Here is a 24,897-nt window from a genome sequence, read left to right on the forward strand (position 1 = left end):
AAATCAAAATGAAAAAAAAGACTACACCAGTGGTTCCCAAATTTGTTTGCCGTACCTCTAGGCCAAAGGTTTCTCATTGAGAAATTTAGAAAGAAATATTGAATTTAGTAAATGTTGTTTATAGGTCATCCTTAAGTTGAATTGTGTTGTGAGGGACAAAATTTGCTTCTATTTGTCCACATATTTTATGATTGGCAGCCACCAGCACTGGTTTTGCCCATTACACTGGCCATAAACAATTTGGATTGGTCCTGGACCACCAATCCAAGGCACCTCTGCAAGTGTCCTGAGGCTCCCCAGGGTGCCACGGCACACAGTTTGGGAGCCACTGCACTACACTGGTAAACTCCCCCCACTCTTTCCCCCCAAACAAAAACAAACTACTACAGCAAATAATATCAAATGTAAACTTGACATTTTATTTTTATTCCAGAGCATTTCCTCCAACAACAAAGTCTTTATTTCACATCCCACCTGACTTTGAATCCACGTGGTCACACAACACACTTCTTCACTGGGCGGAATTTTTCAGAGCAAAGATTGACTCTTATAACTAATCACTCTGCATGACACATAAGCAGCTTTTTAGTTTACTTTGATATTTAAGCTACTCTACAGAGTAAGCCTCAAGATGAAAAACTCTGGTCAAGAGACTATACAATTATTAAACGTCTTTATTTCATGTAAACAAGATTCTCATTAAAAGAAAAAAAACAAAAAAAAGCATAAAAAAATATACAAAAATCCACAAGTATAAACTTTTGCACAAATAAATATGAACATACAAATATAACAACACATATACAGGTGGAGGTTTGTCTGCGAGGTCCACAGGTTGTGACACCTAGTCCTGAAATAGAGGAGAGATTAATTATTCAAAGTAGAGCTAAACTAAAAGAGATAAAGAACCCAGTATACTATGGACTGATAACTACTGTGACCACAGCATATGTCAATATCTTAATAACAAGTTGTTTTCAATGATAGTAGAGTGGAGAATAACGGTTTTGCTCTAGAATGATTTTACTACATGTGATATGAATGTTAAACGTCGTGGTGGAAAACGCTGCAGTCATCAGTTTTCATACCGTTCTTCTAAAGAAAACTGCTGCTTGTTACTATTTTACCGTTTTAGGAGCATTTCTGAAGCATAACAGACCTTTAAATGAATTAGTATTGAATAACACTGCCGGGGGGGGTTAAAATACTTGTCCCCTCCTATGTCTGTATATGGCGCTGTCGGTCATGTGACCACCAACATCTCGACCACCCGGGATTTTGTATGTATTCCCCTTTTTTTTATGATAAAAGCAGCCACTTAACATCATCACATCATATCCATTAAAAACAAAGTGTGGTCTGTAATTTGTATCTGAGAATAAATTACCCTGCACTGCATGTGCGCACCCTGGGAGCACAGTGAGATGCTAACAGCATCTCTGGGCTGTGATCGCTTCTGCCTGATTGACTGGCAGAGGTGGTTGCGGGGCGGGAGAGGGCATGCCAACGGCATAGACCTTTGCTGACAGGGGAGCTACTCGCCAGGTGCCAAAGCAACGCTGCTGTGCGATGTTCTTGCACTTGTGCAGGGGGGGACACGGACGGACAGATGGATGGACGTAGAGCTAGACATACGGGGCTGACTAGCCCTGTACTGGGTGTCCCGCCGCATGTCAGAGTAAATGATCGTAGATGTGATAAATTTAGCACATCTACGATCAGATCTGATTTGCCCCCAATGTCTTTATTTAGTGCACATAGGAGCTTTAAAGTAACTACAAAAAGTATGAGAGAAATAATATATAGACAAACCTGCTGTTCTTTCTGTCCATCTTCAATCCGCATATTGTTGCCATGGGAATGTGCGACTTCTGATAACTTCATCTCTTGCTTAATATATTTAAGCATACCACTGAGAGTTCCTAGATCAGGGCAGTCTGATGTCCTGTCACAGTCATCAACTACATACTCTAGGGGGTTGAACGACGTGTCATTCAAATTGTCTGATGGAACATGGACAACCTTGTCACTGGTACTCCGTGCTAGTGAGGAATCCGGCAGTACCAACTTCTTTATGTCCTCCATCATATGTTCTGGGAAATCTATGGAATCATAGTCATTAAGGCTTATGTCACTTATAGAGCTGTGCATCTTCCAGTTCAAGCCTGAGGCCTCAGGAAGTTTGTATGATTCTGGTTCACGACAGTCACTAAATAATTCAGGAGACAATGAGCTTGTGTTGGATTGCTGTTTGAGAACCAGTGATCTTTCGTAACCTGAAATACGTGCTTTCAACCTGGTCAACTCTGATTCCTATAGCAAGAACAAAGACACAAACGAGAATTTTTATATAATTTTTAAACATAGACAACAAACAATGTATTGTTCATGACAGCACACTGAAGTGACTCAGTCAATGCGCTTATTTCAACAACACAAAGGTATAAAACAAAAAGACATCTTTACTTAGCCAAAATACACTAAAAAAAAAAAAAAAAAAAAAAAAGACTAGATGGGTTTTTGATGGATTATGTTGTTTATGGACCAAAGGTTCTCTCTCTCACCTTACAGTCAAGGTATGTCCACTTAACAACGCGTGATAATCAGGGACGCGTCCTTTTGAGTGCCGTCCTCAATCCCAAACCCAGCTGGGAGAGGCAAAAATTGTCTGACTGAACTTTTATCACATTTACTGTAGTCCCATATGTTCTGTATTCTCTCTTTTACATACGCTTCTCCTTCTCCATCCTCTTAGTTTAAAAGGATGGATATACCATTCACCTTTTTTGAATAGTTGGGGATTTATGTCTCTCCTATCTGCTCTGTGTTGTATTTAGCAGTAACCTTTTCACCTGCTCCTCCTACGTGGTGGGTAGCGTCCCACCTCTCCCCACACATGTAGGAGTCGGATGCTTTCATACTTGTGCATATTTGCATGGGAAGATCCAGTATTTCTTTGATCAAATATATATAAAAAGGCAGGTGTGTAAAAAAATGCTGCAAAGTAAGAATGCTGTAAATAATAGATGTGTTAATAGTTTATTTTTGAACAGAAGAGAAATCTAAATCAAACCAATATTTGGTGTGGGGAGGAGAAGGGGGGGGGGGTAAGGCATCACTGGGGAGGGTTAGGCTGCAAGAAGGGAGGGCTGGGGGGAAGGGTAGGGCATCAGGGTTAGAACACTAACAGGTGTTGGGATCCTGGGCGTTAGATGATTTCAACATCGTTGAGTCTGTGTGGGATTACATGAAGCGACAGAAGGATTTCAGCACACCTACATCTCCAAGATGTTTGGAACAACCTCCCTGCATAGTTCCTTCAAAAACTGTGTGCAAGTGTACCTAGAAGAATTCATGCTGTTTTGAAGGCAAAGGGTGGTCACACCAAATATTGATTTGATTTCTTTTCTGTTCATTCACTTTGCATTTTGTTAATTGATAAATATAAACAATTAACACTTCTATTTTTAAAAGCATTATTACTTTGAAGCATTTTTTCCCAGACCTTTTGCATAGTGCTGTATAGCGTTACGTCTTTTTCTACATTATAGAAGCCTCTCATTGCCACATATTTCAAGTCTTCAATGTTTATAATAAAGGTGCAAAGAAAGAGGGGGACTGTGTATAAACATATTATATTCAGTAAAAGTAGATTGAGCCCGGCAGAGCAGGAGATATGGGGCCTAATTCAGACCTGAACCCAGCAGCAAATTTGTTAGCGAATGGGCAAAACCATGTGCACTGCAGGGGGGGGGGGGACGGGGACAGATATAACATGTGCAGAGAGAGTAATGGGCCATAAACACTGATAGATCCGCCGCCGTGCTGCCCGACAGCGGGGGCGGGGGAGAGGGAGGTGGAGGGTGGAATGGGGGGCAGTAACGGGGGGAGTGAAGTTTCTTCACTTCCCCCGTCACCCGGCTCCATAGCAGTGCAGGCAAATATGGACGATCTCGTCCATATTGGCCTGCATGCACAAGCGACGGGGCACCAGTGATTAACGAGCGCGGGACCGAGCATCGTTCATCGCTGATGCCTCCACACTGAAAGATAACGAGTTTTATGGTAAGAACTTACCCTTGTTAAAACTCTTTCTGCGAGGTACACTGGGCTCCACAAGTCTGGACAATGGGGTGTACAGTAGGATCTTGATCCGAGGCACCAACAGGCTCAAAGCTTTGACTGTTCCCAGAATGCACAGCGCCGCCTCCTCTATAACCCCGCCTCCCAGCACAGGAGCTCAGTTTAGTTAACAAGCCCAATGCAGTAGCAGGAAAAGAGACGACAACGGTTAGTAGCCACATACACCACACTCTCACGACAAGAGAAGTGTCAGCGGCTAATGCCATATCAACCCAAAGAAGCTAAGAGCACCAGGGTGGGCGCCTTGTGGAGCCCAGTGTACCTAGCAGAAAGAGTTTTAACAAGGGTAAGTTCTTACCATAAAACTTGTTTTCTGCTGCGGGGTACACTGGGCTCCACAAGTCTGGACAATGGGGATGTCCTAAAGTAGTTCCTTATGGGAGGGGACGCACTGTAGCGGGCACAAGAACCCGGCGTCCAAAGGAAGCATCCTGGGAAGTGGCAGTATCGAAGGCATAGAACCTTATGAACGTGTTCCCGGAGTACCACGTAGCCGCCTTGCACAATTGGTCAAGGGTCGCACCACGTTGGGCCGCCCAAGAAGGTCCAACAGACCGAGTAGAATGGTCCGTAATGTGAACAGGAGCTGACTGACCAGCCTTCACATAAGCATGCGCAATCACCATTCTAATCCACCTGGCCAGGGTCTGCTTGTGAGCAGGCCAGCCACGTTTGTGAAATCCAAACAAAACAAAGAGAGAATCAGACTTTCGAATAGAAGCAGTTCTCTTCACATAGATACGGAGAGCCCGTACCACATCCAAAGACCGCTCTTTGGGAGACAAATCAGGAGAAACAAAAGCTGGAACCACAATCTCCTGATTAAGGTGGAACGAAGAAACCACCTTAGGTAAATATCTGGGACGAGTCCTAAGAACCGCCCGGTCATGGTGAAATATCAGATATGGGGAACTACAAGACAAGGCACCCAAATCCGACACTCTTCTAGCAGAGGCAATAGCCAGCAAGAACACCACCTTAAGGGAAAGCCACTTAAGGTCAGCTTGAACCAAGAGGTTCAAATGGAGGCTCCTGCAACGCCTCCAAAACTACCGACAAGTCCCAAGGAGCCACAGGCGGGACATAGGGAGGTTGAATACGCAACACACCCTGAGTGAAAGTATGAACATCAGGTAAAGTCGCAATTTTTCTCTGAAACCACACCGACAAGGCAGAAATATGAACCTTGAGGGAGGCCAGACGCAGGCCTAAATCTAGGCCCTGCTGTAGAAAAGCCAAAAGTTTGGCTGTACTAAACTTGGAAGCGTCATAATGGTTAGATGCGCACCAAACAAAGTAAGAATGCCAGACCCGATGGTAAATCCGAGCAGAGGCCGGTTTCCGGGCCCGCAACATAGTTTTAATGACCTCTTCGGAAAAACCCTTAGCTCTTAAGACGGAAGCTTCAAGAGCCACGCCGTCAAAGACAGCCGGGCTAGGTCCTGGTAGACACAGGGGCCCTGAATGAGGAGGTCTGGGCATTGTGGAAGTAGAAGTGGACACTCTGATGATAGGCCTTGCAGGTCTGAGAACTAGTGCCGTCTGGGCCACGCCGGAGCTATGAGAAGCAGATTTCCTTTTTCTTGCTTGAACTTCCGAATTACCCTGGGCAGGAGTGACACCGGAGGGAACACGTACGGCAGCCGAAACCTCCACGGCACTGCCAGCGCATCCACGAATGCTGCTTGAGGATCCCTTGTCCTTGCTCCAAAGACCGGAACCTTGTGATTGTGTCGAGACGCCATCAGATCCACATCTGGAAGACCCCACCTTTCCACGAGGAGTTGAAACACTTCTGGATGGAGGCCCCACTCGCCAGCATGCACGTCCCGACGACTGAGAAAGTCCGCTTCCCAATTCAGGACTCCCGGAATGAATATTGCCGATATTGCCGGTAGATGGCGTTCTGCCCAACGTAGAATCCGTGAGGCTTCGAGTGCCGCCTTGATGATTTATGTAAGCCACCTTGGTGGCGTTGTCCGACTGTACTTGAACAGGACGGTTCTGAATCAAATGCTGGGCTAGGTTCAACGCATTGAAGACCGCCCGTAATTCCAGAATGTTGATCGAGAGGAGAGATTCCTCCTTGGTCCACCGACCCTGCAAGGAGTGCTGCTCCAGCACCGCGCCCCAACCTCTTAGACTGGCATCTGTCGTCAACAGGACCCAGTTGGATATCCAGAAGGGACGGCCTCTGCACAATTGTCGGTCCAGGAGCCACCAGAGCAGCGACAGACGGACCTCCGGAGTCAAAGAGATCATGTGAGACCTGATCCGGTGAGGCAGGCCGTCCCACTTGGCTAGAATCAGCTTCTGGAGGGGGCGAGAATGGAATTGAGCATACTCCACCATGTCGAATGCTGACAGCATGAGGCCCAGCACCTGCATTGCCGAATGTATCGACACTTGCGGACGAGAAAGGAAGCAACGAATCCTGTCCTGAAGTTTCAGGACTTTCTCCTGAGACAAGAAAAACCTCTGGTTGTGAGTGTCCAACAGCGCTCCCAGATGCACCATGCTCTGAGCAGGGACCAGGGAGGATTTCTTCCAGTTGATGAGCCACCCGTGGGCTTGTAGAAACCGGACCATCATATCCAGATGACACAGGAGAAGATCTGGGGAATTTGACAGGATTACCAAGTCGTCCAGATACGGCAGTATCCTGACTCCTTGACGGCGGAGTACCACCGTCATCACTGCCATAACTTTGGTGAAGACTCGCAGAGCCGTTGTTAAACCAAAAGGTAACGCCCGAAACTGGTAATGGAGGTTGCCAATATTGAACCTCAGGTATTGTTGATGTGACACTGCTATAGGAATATGCAGGTAAGCATCCTGTATGTCCAGGGAGACCATGTAGTCCCCAGGTTCCAAGGCCAGAACTATAGAGCGAAGGGTGTCCATACGGAGCTTGGAAACCTTCACAAATTTGTTCAGTGCCTTGAGGTTGAGAATGGGCCGGGAGGACCCATTCGGTTTCGGGACTAGAAACAGCAGAGAATAGTACCCCCGGCCCCTCTGAGCAAGAGGCACCTGTACTACGACTCCTGTATCCAGGAGGGTCTGTACCACCCAATGCAGAGTGTTTGACTTTGTCTGGTCCGACGGGACGTCTGTCTGGCAAAATCGATGAGGGGGTCGGTTTTTGAAGGCTATGGCGTAACCTCGAGTGACGACTTCCCGTACCCAGGCATCTGAAGTGGTCTTCAACCATTCCTGGGTATACCCTAGAAGCCGGCCCCCCACCCTGGGATCCCCCAGGGGGAGGCCCGCCCCGTCATGCGGCAGGCTTATCGGTCTTGGCTGCTGGCTGATGGGCAGCCCAGGCTCTTTTGGGCTTCGGCTTACCAGGTTTGGAAGTGCGGGCCTGCTTATGGTATGCCTGACCTTTTGCTTTACCTGAAGGACGAAAGGGGCGAAAGGACGTGCCTTTGGCCTTCGACACAGAAGGAGCTGTATTAGGCAGACAGGCAGTTTTGGCAGTAGCTAAGTCAGCCACTATCTTATTTAAGTCCTCCCCAAACAGAATATCCCCCTTGAAAGGGAGTACCTCCAGGGTTTTTCTAGAGTCCAACTCCACAGACCAGGATCTCAGCCACAATATCCTGCAAGCCAGGACTGACGTAGTAGAGGCCTTGGCTGCTAGGATACCGGCATCAGAAGCTGCCTCTTTAATATAGCGAGAAGCTGTGACAATAATAAGATTTTACTTACCGATAAATCTATTTCTCGTAGTCCGTAGTGGATGCTGGGGACTCCGTCAGGACCATGGGGAATAGCGGCTCCGCAGGAGACAGGGCACAAAAAGTAAGCTTTTAGGATCACATGGTGTGTACTGGCTCCTCCCCCTATGACCCTCCTCCAAGCCTCAGTTAGGTACTGTGCCCGGACGAGCGTACACAATAAGGAAGGATCTTGAATCCCGGGTAAGACTCATACCAGCCACACCAATCACACCGTACAACCTGTGATTTGAACCCAGTTAACAGTATGATAACAACGAAGGAGCCTCTGAAAAGATGGCCCACAACAATAACAACCCGATTTTTGTAACAATAATTATGTACAAGTAATGCAGACAATCCGCACTTGGGATGGGCGCCCAGCATCCACTACGGACTACGAGAAATAGATTTATCGGTAAGTAAAATCTTATTTTCTCTAACGTCCTAGTGGATGCTGGGGACTCCGTCAGGACCATGGGGATTATACCAAAGCTCCCAAACGGGCGGGAGAGTGCGGATGACTCTGCAGCACCGAATGAGAGAAACTCCAGGTCCTCCTCAGCCAGGGTATCAAATTTGTAGAATTTTACAAACGTGTTCCCCCCTGACCACGTAGCTGCTCGGCAAAGTTGTAAAGCCGAGACCCCTCGGGCAGCCGCCCAAGATGAGCCCACCTTCCTTGTGGAATGGGCATTTACAGATTTTGGCTGTGGCAGGCCTGCCACAGAATGTGCAAGCTGAATTGTATTACAAATCCAACGAGCAATAGTCTGCTTAGAAGCAGGAGCACCCAGCTTTTTGGGTGCATACAATATAAACAGCAAGTCAGACTTTCTGACTCCAGCCGTCCTGGAATTATATATATATATATATATATATATATTTTCAGGGCCCTGACAACGTCTAGCAACTTGGAGTCCTCCAAGTCCCTAGTAGCCGCAGGCACCACAATAGGTTGTTTCAGGTGAAACGCTGACACCACCTTAGGAAGAAACTGGGGACAAGTCCGCAGTTCTGCCCTGTCCGAATGGAAAATTAAATATGGGCTTTTGTAAGACAAAGCCGCCAATTCTGACAATCGCCTGGCCGAGGCCAGGGCCAACAGCATGGTCACTTTCCATGTGAGATATTTCAAATCCACAGATTTGAGCGGTTCAAACCAATATGATTTGAGGAATCCCAACACTACGTTGAGATCCCACGGTGCCACTGGAGGCACAAAAGGGGCTGTATATGCAATACTCCCTTGACAAACTTCTGGACTTCAGGAACCGAAGCCAATTCTTTCTGGAAGAAAATCTACAGGGCCGAAACTTGAACCTTAATGGACCCCAATTTGAGGCTCATAGACACTCCTGTTTGCAGGAAGTGCAGAAATCGACCTAGTTGAAATTTCTTCGTGGGGCCTTCCTGGCCTCACCCACGCAACATATTTTCACCACATGTGGTGATAACGTTGTGCGGTCACCTCCTTCCTGGCTTTGACCAGGGTAGGTATAACCTCTTCCGAAATGCCTTTTCCCTTAGGATCCGGCGTTCAACCGCCATGCCGTCAAAACGCAGCCGCGGTAAGTCTTGGAACAGACATGGTACTTGCTGAAGCAAGTCCCTTCTTAGCTCCCGAGGCCATTAGTCCTCTGTGAGCATCTCTTGAAGTTCCGGGTACCAAGTCCCTCTTGGCCAATCCGGAGCCACGAGTATAGTTCTTACTCCTCTACGTCTTATAATTCTCAATACCTTGGTTATGAGAAGCAGAGGAGGGAACACATACACCGACTGTTACACCCACGGTGTTACCAGGACGTCCACAGCTATCGCCTGAAGGTCTCGTGACCTGGCGCAATACCTGTCCCGTTTTTTGTTCGGGCGGGACGCCATCATGTCCACCTTTGGTCTTTCCCAACGGTTCACAATCATGCGGAAAACTTCCCGATGAAGTTCCCACTCTCCCGGGTGGAGGTCGTGCCTGCTGAGGAAGTCTGCTTCCCAGTCGTCCACTCCCGGAATGAACACTGCTGACAGTGCTATCACATGATTTTCCGCCTAGCGAAAAATCCTTGCAGTTTTGCCACTGCCCTCCTGCTTCTTGTGCCGCCCTTTCTGTTTACGTGGGCGACTGCCGTGATGTTATCCCACTGGATCAATACCGGCTGACCTTGAAGCAGAGGTCTTGCTAAGCTTAGAGCATTATAAATTTGCTCTTAGCTCCAGTATATTTATGTGGAGAGAATTCTCCAGACTTGATCACACTCCCTGGAAATTTTTTCCCTGTGTGACTGCTCCCCAGCCTCTCAGGCTGGCCTCCGTGGTCACCAGCATCCAATCCTGAATGCCGAATCTGCGGCCCTCTAGAAGATGAGCACTCTGTAATCACCACAGGAGAGACACCCTTGTCCTTGGATATAGGGTTATCCGCTGATGCATCTGAAGATGCGATCCGGACCATTTGTCCAGCAGATCCCACTGAAGAGTTCTTGCGTGAAATCTGCCGAATGGAATCGCTTCGTAATAAGCCACCATTTTTACCAGGACTCTTGTGCAATGATGCACTGACACTTTTCCTGGTTTTAGGAGGATCCCGATTAGCTCGGATAACTCCCTGGCTTTCTCCTCTGGGAGAAACACCTTTTTCTGGACTGTGTCCAGAATCATCCCTAGGACCAGCAGACGTGTCGTCGGAACAACTGCGGTTTTGGAATATTTAGAATCCACCCGTGCTGTCGTAGAACTACTTGAGATAGTGCTACTCCGACCTCCAACTGTTCTCTGGACCTTGTTCTTATCAGAAGGTCGTCCATTTTCTTTGAAGACGAATCCTCATTTCGGTCATTACCTTGGTAAGGACCCGGGGTGCCTTGGACAATCCAACGGCATCGTCTGAAACTGATAGTGACAGTTCTGTACCACGAACCTGAGGTACCCTTGGTGAGAAAGGCAAATTTTGGGACATGGAGGTAAGCATCCCTGATGTCCCGGGACACCATATAGTCCCCTTCTTCCCGGTTCGCTATCACTGCTCTGAGTGACTGCATCTGGATTTGAACCTTTGTAAGTGTTCAAATATTTCAGATTTAGAATAGGTCTCACCTAGCCTTCTGGCTTCAGTACCACCATATAGTGTGGAATAATACCCCTTTCCTTGTTGTAGGAGGGGTAATTTTATTATCACCTGCTGGGAATACAGCTTGTGAATTGTTTTCAATACTGCCTCCCTGTCGGAGGGAGACATTGGTACAGCAGACTACAGGAACCTGCGAGGGGGAAACGTCTCGACATTCCAATCTGTACCCCTTGGATACTACTTGTAGGATCCAGGGGTCCTGTACGGTCCCAGCGTCATGCTGAGAACTTGGTAGAAGCGGTGGAGGGCTTCTGTTCCTGGGAATGGGAACTGAGGTAAATGGGCGTTTTACAGCCCCTGACGGTGTTTGAGACGCCTGGACAGGTACTAATTTGTTCGCCGGCCGTCTCATGTCGTCAACCGGCTTGCAGCGTGTTGACATTATCACGTAATTCCATAATTAAGCCATCCATTCCGGTTTCGACTCCCTAGAGAGTGACATCACCATTACAGGCAATTTGCTCCGCCTCCTCACCAACATTTTCCTCATACATGTCGACACACACGTACCGACATACAGCACACACATAGGGAATGCTCTGATAGAGGACAGGACCCACTAGCCCTTTGGGGAGACAGAGGGAGAGTTTGCCAGCACACACCAAAACGCTATAATTATACAGGGACAACCTTTATATAAGTGTTCCTCCCTTATAGCATTTTAATATATATTCATATCGCCAAATCAGTGCCCCCCCTCTCTGTTTTAACCCTGTTTCTGTAGTGCAGTGCAGGGGAGAGCATGGGAGCCTTCCCACCAGCATTTCTGTGAAGGAAAATGGCGCTGTGTGCTGAGGAGAATAGGCCCCGCCCCCTTTTCGGCGGGCTTCTTCTCCGGAGTCTGTGATATCTGGCAGGGGTTAAATACATCCATATAGCCTCAAGGGCTATATGTGATGTATTTTTCGCCATACAGGTATTATACATTGCTGCCCAGGGCGCCCCCCCCCCCGCGCCCTGCACCCTCCGTGACCGCTGGGTGAAGTGTGCTGACAACAATGGCGCACAGCTGCAGTGCTGTGCGCTACCTGATGAAGACTGAAAGTCTTCTGCCGCCTGGTTCTGGACCTCTTCAATCTTCAGCATCTGCAAGGGGGGTCGGCGGCGCGGCTCCGGGACGAACCCCAGGGCGAGACCTGTGTTCCGACTCCCTCTGGAGCTAATGGTGTCCAGTAGCCTAAGAAGCCAATCCATCCTGCACGCAGGTGAGTTCACTTCTCTCCCCTAAGTCCCTCGATGCAGTGAGCCTGTTGCCAGCAGGACTCACTGAAAATAAAGAACCTAAAAACTTTTTCTAAGCAACTCTTTAAGAGAGCCACCTAGATTGCACCCTGCTCGGACGGGCACAAAAACCTAACTGAGGCTTGGAGGAGGGTCATAGGGGGAGGAGCCAGTACACACCATGTGATCCTAAAAGCTTACTTTTTGTGCCCTGTCTCCTGCGGAGCCGCTATTCCCCATGGTCCTGACGGAGTCCCCAGCATCCACTAGGACGTTAGAGAAATATGACAAGCATTGTCTAGCATGGTCAGAGGAGATTTCAGCCTCTAACTCCAAGGCCCATGCTTCAATAGCTTCTGCCGCCTATGTAGCTGCAATAGTGGGCCTTTGTGCAGCACCCGTGTGGGTGTAAATCGCTTTTAGACAACCCTCGACACGTTTATCCGTAGGCTCTTTTAGAGACATGACGGTAGTGACAGGTAGAGCTGAGGAAACCACCATCCTAGCCACATGTGAGTCTACTGGAGGAGGCGTTTCCCAATTCTTAGACAGCTCTGGCGCGAGGGGATAGCGAGCCAGCATCTTCTTTTGAGGCACAAACTTCGTACCCGGGCTTTGCCAGGGTTCCTGACGTATATCCACTAGGTGGTCAGAGTGAGGTAAAACTTGTTTAATCACCTTCTGACACTTGAACCTATCTGGTTTCTTAGGAGGAACGGATGGCTCGGGATCATCCGTAATCTGCAGAACTAACTTAATAGCCTCCAAAAGATCAGGAACATCCACATGTGAATTACCCTCCCCATCAGCCGTATCCGAGTCAGAACCTGTGGGGTCAGTGTATGTGCTGTCTTCATCAGACGAGGTGTCAGTGACAGCAGTGGATTGTGAGGAGACGAGCGCTCGCTTAGAGGACCTCTTGGACTTAGGCGAGCGTTGGTCAGACTTTTTAGTAGTCAGGGACTGGTTCAACTTATTTAATTGAGCAGATAAATCGTCCGCCCACGGCGGGTTAGCTGCCGGGACCACATACGGTTGTACCGGCATTGGGGGTCCCATAGGGGGTGTTAGTTTATGAACTAGCGTATGCAGAAGCGTGGAAAAAGCGGCCCACGGAGGGTCAGTAGGTGCCTCCGTTGCCACAGTCCCACTGGGGGGCAAGGAGCCCCCAGAACCAGAGCCCACAGCTGCTATATTCTCCCCATATGTGCCTGTGGCTTCAGCAACAACAGCAGTGTGTTCCGCCCCAGAACCGTTACCCTCAGAAGCACACATGATATAACTTGCAGTATGAGGTAACACAGTACAATTATTAGCAGCACTATATCCCTAAACCCAAACCCCTGCGCAGTGTAGTCAGCACCAGCAGAGATAAAGGAGAGATATGGTGACTAAATCACAGAGAAAAATACGTAATACAGTATATCTTTGTGAAAATCCTATATTAAATAACACCTGACGCACCAAGCCCCCTCAGGTTATAGAATATAGGGATAGCAAGTTGAGTGAAAGACACGAGATGGACACCACTCAGCTATCAATGCACACACAAATAGTCAGTTTGTACAATGCAGAGGTTATTACAGACAATAATACTGCACTGGACTAGCTTACACAGCTATATAGTCAATAGATATAACACTACACAGTAAGAAACTGGATGTATATCACAGGGTAATTGTACTATAAACCCCTGACTAAATGCACTCTTTCTTACTAACACTGACTAAAAAGGCAGGTAGAGTACTTAAGTGTCATGTAAAGGCACAGCGCTGACAACCAGGCGGCTTTACATAGGAGGATTTGCCTAAGCAGTCCCAGGAACAGTGAGCTGAGGAGTAATGGCGCCGCAGACACTGACAGGGAGTGAGGAAAGACAGAGATGCAGCTCCAGGGCGGAAACACTTGCTGGAAATGGCGCCCTGGGGCTGGGGGAGGGGCTTCAGGTCTAAGCCTTATCCCCCTTGCTGGCAAAACCACCGGGTACTGTGGGCGATATTAAAATCGGTTTTAAGAGAAAACCTGACCTGCGCCCATGCCCTGGTGATCTAGTGGGATCGCCTGTATCCACAGTGTCCACCATCTGCGCGCGCGGCCCGCCTCCCACTGACCGCGCAGGATCGCGATAAAGAACGGGTCCCGCGAGCGGGACCCACTTACCACCTCCCGAAGCGCGGCCACGCGATCCTGGAGAGCACCAGCCGTGTGTGCCTATCGTGAAGAAAACCGGAGCCTCCGCTGTAGGTACCCGGCAACCAGGGCTCGGGAGTGTACAGCGCCGCTGGGGAGAGCTGGAGCTGCAGCAGAGAATGTCAGAAGACATTTACCACCGCTGCTGCCCTTGAAGTCTTCACTTTTTACCTCATAAAAAGCTTTTCTTAGGGCTGCCTGGAGCAGCCCCTCTGTTAAGTGCCTGCTTACTGCAGCACCAACTGACAAACTGAGCTCCTGTGCTGGGAGGCGGGGTTATAGAGGCGGCGGCGCTGTGCATTCTGGGAACAGTCAAAACTTTGAGCCTGTTGATGCCTCGGAACACGATCCTACTGTACACCCCATTGTCCAGACTTGTGGAGCCCAGTGTACCCCGCAGCAGAAATGAACGGTATCTCGTTCATTAAATGAACGAGATCGTTCATATCTTTCAGTATTATCTGCCAGTGTGTAGGGCCCATTAGATTTGGGTGGGGTGTGTTCAAAGTGAAATCTAAATTGCAGTGTAAAAATAAAGCAGCCAGTATTTACCCTGCACAGAAACAAAATAACCCACCCAAATCTAACTCTCTCTGCAAATGTTATATCTGCCACACCTGCAGTGCACATGGTTTTGCCCATTACCTAACTAAATTGCTGCTGAGATCAGGTCTGAATTAGGCCAATGGAACGAACGCCCATGTTTAAAAACAAACAAACAATGGAATGCATGGTGCGCTTCTTGCGTATGCGTTCCATCTTGGAACGAGGCTTGGAGATGGTGCGCAGTGTGCATGTGTGAATCGGAGATGGTACACAGCGTGCATGTACAAACCAGGTGGCTCTGGGATATAGACCAAGAGATGAAATACATGATTTATTACTACTGAGGAAGCTGCTGACATTGGATTATAAGCAGGGAAACGCTACTTTCTGCTACTCTACGCTTGGGACCTGAATTGGAAATTGCAGCTCATACACTCCAAAAGTTTGCGACTATTCAACCGCACCAGCAACCGGGAAAGAGGATTGCTGCCCGTATATGTGAGTGGACTGAGTAACAAAGTGGGTGACTGCCTGTATATAGAGTATTTCCTGGCCAGGATGTGCAATAAAAAGCAAGTAATAATATTATATTGTTACTAATAGTGAAGACATCAAAGTTTCTAAGACACGGGGTTTAATCCAGACCTGATCGAACCAGCAAAATCTTTTTATCTAATGGACAAAACCATGTGCAGTGCAGGTGGGGCAGATATAACGTGCAGAGAGAGTTAGAGGCCATGTACACGGTAGAGATGTGTGCTGAGCGATGCGGGGGAGGACCGGGGGTGGGGTGGGGGGTTAGGGGAGGGGCGCTCAATATAGCACCGGCGATAGCGATGTGCGGGGCAGCGCATCGCTATCGCTGAGGGGGCTACACACGAGTGATCTGTTCTTAAAATCTAAGCAATCTAGTCAGATTGCTTAGATTTTAAGCATGGATCTCTCCGTGAGTACCCCCCTTTAGATTTGGGTGGGGTGTGTTCAAACTAAAATCTAAATTGCAGTGTTAAAAAAATAAAGCAGCCAGTAATTACTCTGCACAGAAACAAAATAACCCACCCAAATTAACTCTCTCTGCACATGTTACATCTGCCCCACCTGCACTGCACATGGTTTTGCCCATTAGAGAAAGATTTTGTTGCTGCGATCAGGTCTGAATTAGGTAGGCCCATTCATTGGTTGCATACTAGTCGATTTTTATTAACAGATCTGCCTAAAGCTAGGTATGCGCTATACAATTATTGGGCCGATTTGACAATAATTGGGACATTGGCCTGATTTATTGTATAGTGTGTACAAACAATCGTGGTGGCGTTTCGCTAATAATTCAGGAAAATCTTGCACCCACTCCCCCCCCTCCCCCCGAACGATCGATTTTCCGCTCTATCGGTCCAGACCAAAAATATCTGCCACAATCTCCAGATATTGAGCAGTGTGTGTGTGTGTTCTCAATAATCTGCCATGATTCCTATGTTTTACTCTCACCACGTCATCCTCCTTGTGGGCGGACATATGCAAATGCAGTGTAATGTGGCAGAAAATTGTGTAGCTCAGATATTGGTGCCTACAATTTCCTGAATAATCATCCAGTTGTCGGGCAGACCAAAAATATGGTAGAATGTGGTAAACAAAAAAAAATGTGATGAAAATATGGTAAACAATAAAAATAAGAATTTACTTACCGATAATTCTATTTCTCATAGTCCGTAGTGGATGCTGGGGACTCCGAAAGGACCATGGGGAATAGCGGCTCCGCAGGAGACTGGGCACAAAAGTAAAAAGCTTTAGGACTACCTGGTGTGCACTGGCTCCTCCCCCTATGACCCTCCTCCAAGCCTCAGTTAGGATACTGTGCCCGGACGAGCGTACACAATAAGGAAGGATTTTGAATCCCGGGTAAGACTCATACCAGCCACACCAATCACACCGTACAACTTGTGATCTGAACCCAGTTAACAGCATGATAACAAAAGGAGCCTCTGAAAAGATGGCTCACAACAACAATAACCCGATTTTTGTAACAATAACTATGTACAAGTAATGCAGACAATCCGCACTTGGGATGGGCGCCCAGCATCCACTACGGACTATGAGAAATAGAATTATCGGTAAGTAAATTCTTATTTTCTCTAACGTCCTAGTGGATGCTGGGGACTCCGAAAGGACCATGGGGATTATACCAAAGCTCCCAAACGGGCGGGAGAGTGCGGATGACTCTGCAGCACCGAATGAGAGAACTCCAGGTCCTCCTCAGCCAGGGTATCAAATTTGTAGAATTTAGCAAACGTGTTTGCCCCTGACCAAGTAGCTGCTCGGCAAAGTTGTAAAGCCGAGACCCCTCGGGCAGCCGCCCAAGATGAGCCCACTTTCCGTGTGGAATGGGCTTTTACAGATTTTGGCTGTGGCAGGCCTGCCACAGAATGTGCAAGCTGAATTGTACTACAAATCCAGCGAGCAATAGTCTGCTTAGAAGCAGGAGCACCCAGCTTGTTGGGTGCATACAGGATAAACAGCGAGTCAGATTTTCTGACTCCAGCCGTCCTGGAAACATATATTTTCAGGGCCCTGACTACGTCCAGCAACTTGGAATCCTCCAAGTCCCTAGTAGCCGCAGGCACCACAATAGGCTGGTTTAAGTGAAAAGCTGAAATCACCTTAGGGAGAAATTGAGGACGAGTCCTCAATTCTGCCCTGTCCGTATGAAAAATTAGGTAAGGGCTTTTATAGGATAAAGCCGCCAATTCTGAAACACGCCTGGCTGAAGCCAGGGCTAACAGCATTACCACTTTCCATGTGAGATATTTTAAGTCCACAGTGGTGAGTGGTTCAAACCAATGTGATTTTAGGAATCCAAACACTACATTGAGATCCCAAGGTGCCACTGGAGGCACAAAAGGAGGCTGTATATGCAGTACTCCCTTGACAAACGTCTGAACTTCAGGAACAGAAGCTAGTTCTTTTTGGAAAAATATTGACAGGGCCGAAATTTGAACCTTAATGGACCCTAATTTGAGGCCCATAGACAGTCCTGTTTGCAGGAAATGCAGGAATCGACCCAGTTGAAATTCCTCTGTAGGGGCCTTCCTGGCCTCGCACCACGCAACATATTTTCGCCAAATACGATGATAATGTTGTACGGTCACATCCTTCCTGGCTTTGATCAGGGTAGGGATGACTTCATCCGGAATGCCTTTTTCCTTCAGGATCTGGCGTTCAACCGCCATGCCGTCAAACGCAGCCGCGGTAAGTCTTGGAACAGACATGGTCCCTGCTGGAGCAGGTCCTTTCTTAGAGGTAGAGGCCACGGGTCTTCCGTGAGCATCTCTTGAATTTCCGGGTACCAAGTCCTTCTTGGCCAATCCGGAGCCACGAGTATAGTCTTTACTCCTCTCCTTCTTATGATTCTCAGTACTTTTGGTATGAGAGGAAGAGGAGGGAACACATACACTGACTGGTACACCCACGGTGTTACCAGAGCGTCCACAGCTATTGCCTGAGGGTCCCTTGACCTGGTGCAATACCTGTCCAGTTTTTTGTTGAGGCGGGACGCCATCATGTCCACCTTTGGTTTTTCCCAACGGTTCACAATCATGTGGAAAACTTCTGGGTGAAGTCCCCACTCCCCCGGGTGAAGATCGTGTCTGCTGAGGAAGTCTGCTTCCCAGTTGTCCACTCCCGGAATGAACACTGCTGACAGTGCTATCACATGATTTTCCGCCCAGCGAAGAATCCTTGCCACTTCCGTCATTGCCCTCCTGCTTCTTGTGCCGCCCTGTCTGTTTACGTGGGCGACTGCCGTGATGTTGTCCGACTGGATCAACACCGGCTGACCCTGAAGCAGAGGTCTCGCCTGACTTAGGGCATTGTAAATGGCCCTTAGTTCCAGGATATTAATGTGAAGTGACGTTTCCATGCTTGACCACAAGCCCTGGAAATTTCTTCCCTGTGTGACTGCTCCCCAGCCTCTCAGGCTGGCATCCGTGGTCACCAGGACCCAATCCTGAATGCCGAATCTGCGGCCCTCTAGGAGATGAGCACCCTGTAACCACCACAGGAGAGACACCCTTGTCCTTGGAGACAGGGTTATCCGCTGATGCATTTGAAGATGCGATCCGGACCATTTGTCCAGCAGATCCCACTGAAAAGTTCTTGCGTGGAATCTGCCGAATAGAATCGCTTCGTTAGAAGCCACCATCTTTCCCAGGACCCTTGTGCATTGATGTACTGACACTTGGCCTGGTCTTAGGAGGTTCCTGACTAGGTCGGATAACTCCCTGGCTTTCTCTTCCGGGAGAAACACCTTTTTCTGTACTGTGTCCAGAATCATTCCTAGGAACAGCAGACGTGTCATCGGAATCAGCTGCGATTTTGGAATATTTAGAATCCATCCGTGCTGTCGTAGTACTACTTGAGATAGTGCTACTCCGACCTCTAACTGTTCCCTGGACCTTGCCCTTATCAGGAGATCGTCCAAGTAAGGGATAATTAAGACGCCTTTTCTTCGAAGAAGAATCATCATTTCGGCCATTACTTGGTAAAGACCCGGGGTGCCGTGGACAATCCAAACGGCAGCGTGTGAAACTGATAGTGACAGTTCTGTACCACAAACCTGAGGTACTCTTGGTGAGAAGGGCAAATTGGGACATGGAGGTAAGCATCCTTGATGTCCAGAGACACCATATAGTCCCCTTCTTCCAGGTTCGCTATCACTGCTCTGAGTGACTCCATCTTGAACTTGAACCTTTTTATGTAAGTGTTCAAGGATTTCAGATTTAAAATGGGTCTCACCGAGCCGTCCGGCTTCGGTACCACAAACAGCGTGGAATAATACCCCTTTCCCTGGTGAAGGAGGGGTACCTTGATTATCACTTGCTGGGAATACAGCTTGTGAATGGCTTCCAATACCGCCTCCCTGTCGGGGAGAGACGTTGGTAAAGCAGACTTCAGGAACCGGCGAGGGGGAGACGTCTCGAATTCCAATTTGTACCCCTGAGATACTACCTGCAGGATCCAGGGGTCCACTTGCGAGTGAGCCCATTGCGCGCTGAAATTCTTGAGACGGGCCCCCACCGTGCCTGAGTCCGCTTGTAAGGCCCCAGCGTCATGCTGAGGACTTGGCAGAAGTGGGGGAGGGCTTCTGTTCGTGGGAAGAGGCTGTCTGCTGCAGTCTTTTTCCCCTTCCTCTGCCCCGGGGCAGATATGAGTGGCCTTTTGCCCGCTTGCCCGTATGGGGACGAAAGGACTGAGCCTGAAAAGACGGTATCTTTTTCTGCTGCGAGGTGACTTGGGGTAAAAAGGTGGATTTCCCAGCCGTTGCCGTGGCCACCAGGTCCGATAGACCAACCCCAAATAACTCCTCCCCTTTATACGGCAATACTTCCATATGCCGTTTGGAATCCGCATCACCTGACCACTGTCGTGTCCATAACCCTCTTCTGGCAGAAATGGACATCGCACTTACTCTTGATGCCAGAGTGCAAATATCCCTCTGTGCATCACGCATATATAGAAATGCATCCTTTAAATGCTCTATAGTCAATAATATATTGTCCCTGTCCAGGGTATCAATATTTTCAGTCAGGGAATCCGACCAAGCCACCCCAGCACTGCACATCCAGGCTGAGGCGATTGCTGGTCGCAGTATAATACCAGTATGTGTGTATATACTTTTTAGGATATTTTCCAGCTTCCTATCAGCTGGTTCCTTGAGGGCGGCCGTATCCGGAGACGGTAACGCCACTTGTTTTGATAAGCGTGTGAGCGCCTTATCCACTCTAGGGGGTGTTTCCCAACGCGCCCTAACCTCTGGCGGGAAAGGGTATAATGCCAATAATTTTTTAGAAATTAGCAGTTTTTTATCGGGGGAAACCCACGCTTCATCACACACCTCATTTAATTAATCTGATTCAGGAAAAACTACGGGTAGTTTTTTCACACCCCACATAATACCCTTTTTTGTGGTATTTGTAGTATCAGAAATGTTCAAAACCTCCTTCACTGCCGTGATCATGTAACGTGTGGCCCTACTGGAAAATACGTTTGTTTCCTCACCGTCGACACTGGAGTCAGTGTCCGTGTCAGTGTCTGTATCGACCTGAGGTAACGGGCGTTTTATAGCCCCTGACGGTGTTTGAGACGCCTGTACAGGTATTAACTGATTTGCCGGCTGTCTCATGTCGTCAACAGTCTTTTGTAAAGTGCCGACACTATCACGTAATTCTTTCCATAAGACCATCCAGTCAGGTGTCGACTCCCTAGGGGGTGACATCACTAACACAGGCAATTGCTCCGCCTCCACATCATTTTCCTCCTCATACATGTCGACACAGCGTACCGACACACAGCACACACACAGGGAATGCTCTGATAGAGGACAGGACCCCACTAGCCCTTTGGGGAGACAGAGGGAGAGTTTGCCAGCACACACCAGAGCGCTATATATATATAGGGATAACCTTATATAAGTGTTTTTCCCTAATATAGCTGCTGTATATATTAATATGCCAATTTAGTGCCCCCCCTCTCTTGTTTTACCCTGTTTCTGTAGTGCAGGACTGCAGGGGAGAGTCAGGGAGCCTTCCTCCAACGGAGCTGTGAGGAAAAAATGGCGCCAGTGTGCTGAGGAGATAGGCTCCGCCCCCTTATCGGCGGCCTTTCTCCCGCTTTCTAATGGAAAAATTGGCAGGGGTTAAATGCATCCATATAGCCCAGGAGCTATATGTGATGTATTTTTTGCCAAACAAAGGTTTTTTATTGCGTCTCAGGGCGCCCCCCCCAGCGCCCTGCACCCTCAGTGACCGGAGTGTGAAGTGTGCTGAGAGCAATGGCGCACAGCTGCGGTGCTGTGCGCTACCTTATTGAAGACAGGACGTCTTCTGCCGCCGATTTTCCGGACCTCTTCACTCTTCTGGCTCTGTAAGGGGGCCGGCGGCGCGGCTCCGGGACCCATCCATGGCTGGGCCTGTGATCGTCCCTCTGGAGCTAATGTCCAGTAGCCTAAGAAGCCCAATCCACTCTGCACGCAGGTGAGTTCGCTTCTTCTCCCCTTAGTCCCTCGGTGCAGTGAGCCTGTTGCCAGCAGGTCTCACTGAAAATAAAAAACCTACTTTAAACTTTTACACTAAGCAGCTCAGGAGAGCCCCTTAGCCTGCACCCGTCTCGTTCGGGCACAAAAATCTAACTGAGGCTTGGAGGAGGGTCATAGGGGGAGGAGCCAGTGCACACCAGGTAGTCCTAAAGCTTTTTACTTTTGTGCCCAGTCTCCTGCGGAGCCGCTATTCCCCATGGTCCTTTCGGAGTCCCCAGCATCCACTAGGACGTTAGAGAAAAAAAGGGTCAGACTAGATGGTCCGAGTGGTTCTTATCTGCTGTCAAATTCTATGTTTCTATGACCAAAAAAAAATCTGCAAGTGTGTACCTAGCTTAACACTGCATGGCTAACATTATAAAAGTGACTGCTAATTTTAAGATCAGCAAGGTTGATTACTAACAGGCAACGGCACCTGGATACTTATTTCTAGCAATGACCAAGATAAAGCAGCAGAAAGTTTATGTATTTTGTGGCATTTAGGAGGATCTATGCTTTGCTTTATATTTCTCATTTTTAATATACGTATGTTTTATGTGATTAATACAGGCTGGTGTTTATGTGATAATATTACTGTATGTATAAAGAATTTCTTATATTTTATTGGATAATTAAAAAAATAAGATTTTACTTACCGATAAATCTATTTCTCATAGTCCGTAGTGGATGCTGGGACTCCGTAAGGACCATGGGGAATAGCGGCTCCGCAGGAGACAGGGCACAAAATAAAAGCTTAAGGATCAGGTGGTGTGCACTGGCTCCTCCCCCTATGACCCTCCTCCAAGCCTCAGTTAGGATACTGTGCCCGGACGAGCGTACATAATAAGGAAGGATATTGAATCCCGGGTAAGACTCATACCAGCCACACCAATCACACCGTACAACTTGTGATCTGAACCCAGTTAACAGTATGATAAACGCAAGGGAGCCTCTGAAAAGATGGCTCACAACAATAATAACCCGAATTTTTGTAACAATAACTATATACAAGTATTGCAGACAATCCGCACTAGGGATGGGCGCCCAGCATCCACTACGGACTATGAGAAATAGATTTATCGGTAAGTAAAATCTTATTTTCTCTGACGTCCTAGTGGATGCTGGGACTCCGTAAGGACCATGGGGATTATACCAAAGCTCCCAAACGGGCGGGAGAGTGCGGATGACTCTGCAGCACCGAATGAGAGAACTCCAGGTCCTCCTCAGCCAGGGTATCAAATTTGTAGAATTTAGCAAACGTGTTTGCCCCTGACCAAGTAGCTGCTCGGCAAAGTTGTAAAGCCGAGACCCCTCGGGCAGCCGCCCAAGATGAGCCCACTTTCCTTGTGGAATGGGCTTTTACTGATTTTGGCTGTGGCAATCCTGCCACAGAATGTGCAAGCTGAATTGTACTACAAATCCAACGAGCAATCGTCTGCTTAGAAGCAGGAGCACCCAGTTTGTTAGGTGCATACAGGATAAACAGCGAGTCAGATTTTCTGACTCCAGCCGTCCTGGAAACATATATTTTCAAGGCCCTGACAACGTCAAGCAACTTAGAGTCCTCTAAGTCCCTGGTAGCCGCAGGTACCACAATAGGTTGGTTCATGTGAAATGCAGAAACCACCTTAGGTAGAAATTGAGGACGAGTCCTCAATTCCGCCCTGTCAGAATGAAAAATTAAGTAAGGCCTTTTATATGATAAAGCCGCCAATTCTGACACACGCCTGGCTGAAGCCAAGGCTAACAGCATCGACACCTTCCATGTGAGATATTTTAAGTCCACAGTGGAAAGTGGTTCAAACCAATGTGACTTTAGAAAACTCAACACCACATTGAGATCCCAAGGTGCCACTGGAGGCACAAAAGGAGGCTGTATGTGCAGCACCCCTTTTACAAATGTCTGAACTTCAGGTACTGAAGCCAGTTCTTTTTGGAAGAAAATCGACAGGGCCGAAATTTGAACCTTAATGGACCCTAATTTTAGGCCCATAGACAGTCCTGTTTGCAGGAAATGAAGGAAACGACCCAGTTGAAATTCCTCTGTAGGGGCCCTCTTGGCCTCACACCACGCAACATATTTACGCCAAATGCGGTGATAATGTTTTGCGGTTACGTCCTTCCTGGCTTTGACCAGAGTAGGAATGACTTCTTCTGGAATGCCTTTTTCCCTCAGGATCCGGCGTTCAACCGCCATGCCGTCAAACGCAGCCGCGGTAAGTCTTGAAACAGACAAGGCCCCTGCAGTAGCAGGTCCTGTCTTAGAGGTAGAGGCCACGGTTCGTCCGTGAGCATCTCTTGAAGTTCCGGGTACCAAGTCCTTCTTGGCCAATCCGGGACCACGAGTATAGTTCTTACTCCTCTCCTTCTTATGATTCTCAGTACTTTTGGTATGAGAGGCAGAGGAGGGAACACATACACTGACTGGTACACCCACGGCGTTACCAGAGCGTCCACTGCTATTGCCTGAGGGTCCCTTGACCTGGCGCAATATCTGTCCAGTTTTTTGTTTAGACGTGACGCCATCATGTCCACCTTTGGTTTTTCCCAACGGTTTACAATCAGGTGGAAGACTTCTGGGTGAAGTCCCCACTCTCCCGGGTGAAGGTCGTGTCTGCTGAGGAAGTCTGCTTCCCAGTTGTCCACTCCCGGAATGAACACTGCTGACAGTGCTATCACATGATTTTCCGCCCAGCGAAGAATCCTTGCAGCTTCTGCCATTGCCCTCCTGCTTCTCGTGCCGCCCTGTCTGTTTACGTGGGCGACTGACGTGATGTTGTCCGATTGGATCAACACCGCCTGACCCTGAAGCAGAGGTTTTGCTTGACTTAGGGCATTGTAAATGGCCCTTAGTTCCAGAATGTTTATATGAAGAGATGTTTCCA

At 48.2% G+C, this 24,897-nt stretch overlaps 1 protein-coding gene across 2 annotated transcripts in view; it reads right to left on the reverse strand.

The window, feature by feature from the left end:
• Positions 1 to 656: 656 nt before the first annotated feature.
• The window catches only part of CCDC18 (coiled-coil domain containing 18), a 434,514-nt gene continuing 410,273 nt past the window's right edge, over positions 657 to 24,897 (reverse strand). For both annotated transcript variants that reach the window (XM_063939870.1, XM_063939871.1), the window contains exons 27-28: positions 1,813 to 2,313; positions 657 to 850 (exon numbers count right to left, since the gene is read on the reverse strand). In XM_063939870.1, the coding sequence (XP_063795940.1) occupies positions 845 to 850; positions 1,813 to 2,313 (507 nt within the window). In that variant the 3' untranslated portion in view covers positions 657 to 844. The remainder of the gene's footprint in view (positions 851 to 1,812; positions 2,314 to 24,897) is intronic.

This window comes from Pseudophryne corroboree, chromosome 9, assembly GCF_028390025.1.
Source record: "Pseudophryne corroboree isolate aPseCor3 chromosome 9, aPseCor3.hap2, whole genome shotgun sequence".
NCBI lineage: Eukaryota > Metazoa > Chordata > Amphibia > Anura > Myobatrachidae > Pseudophryne > Pseudophryne corroboree.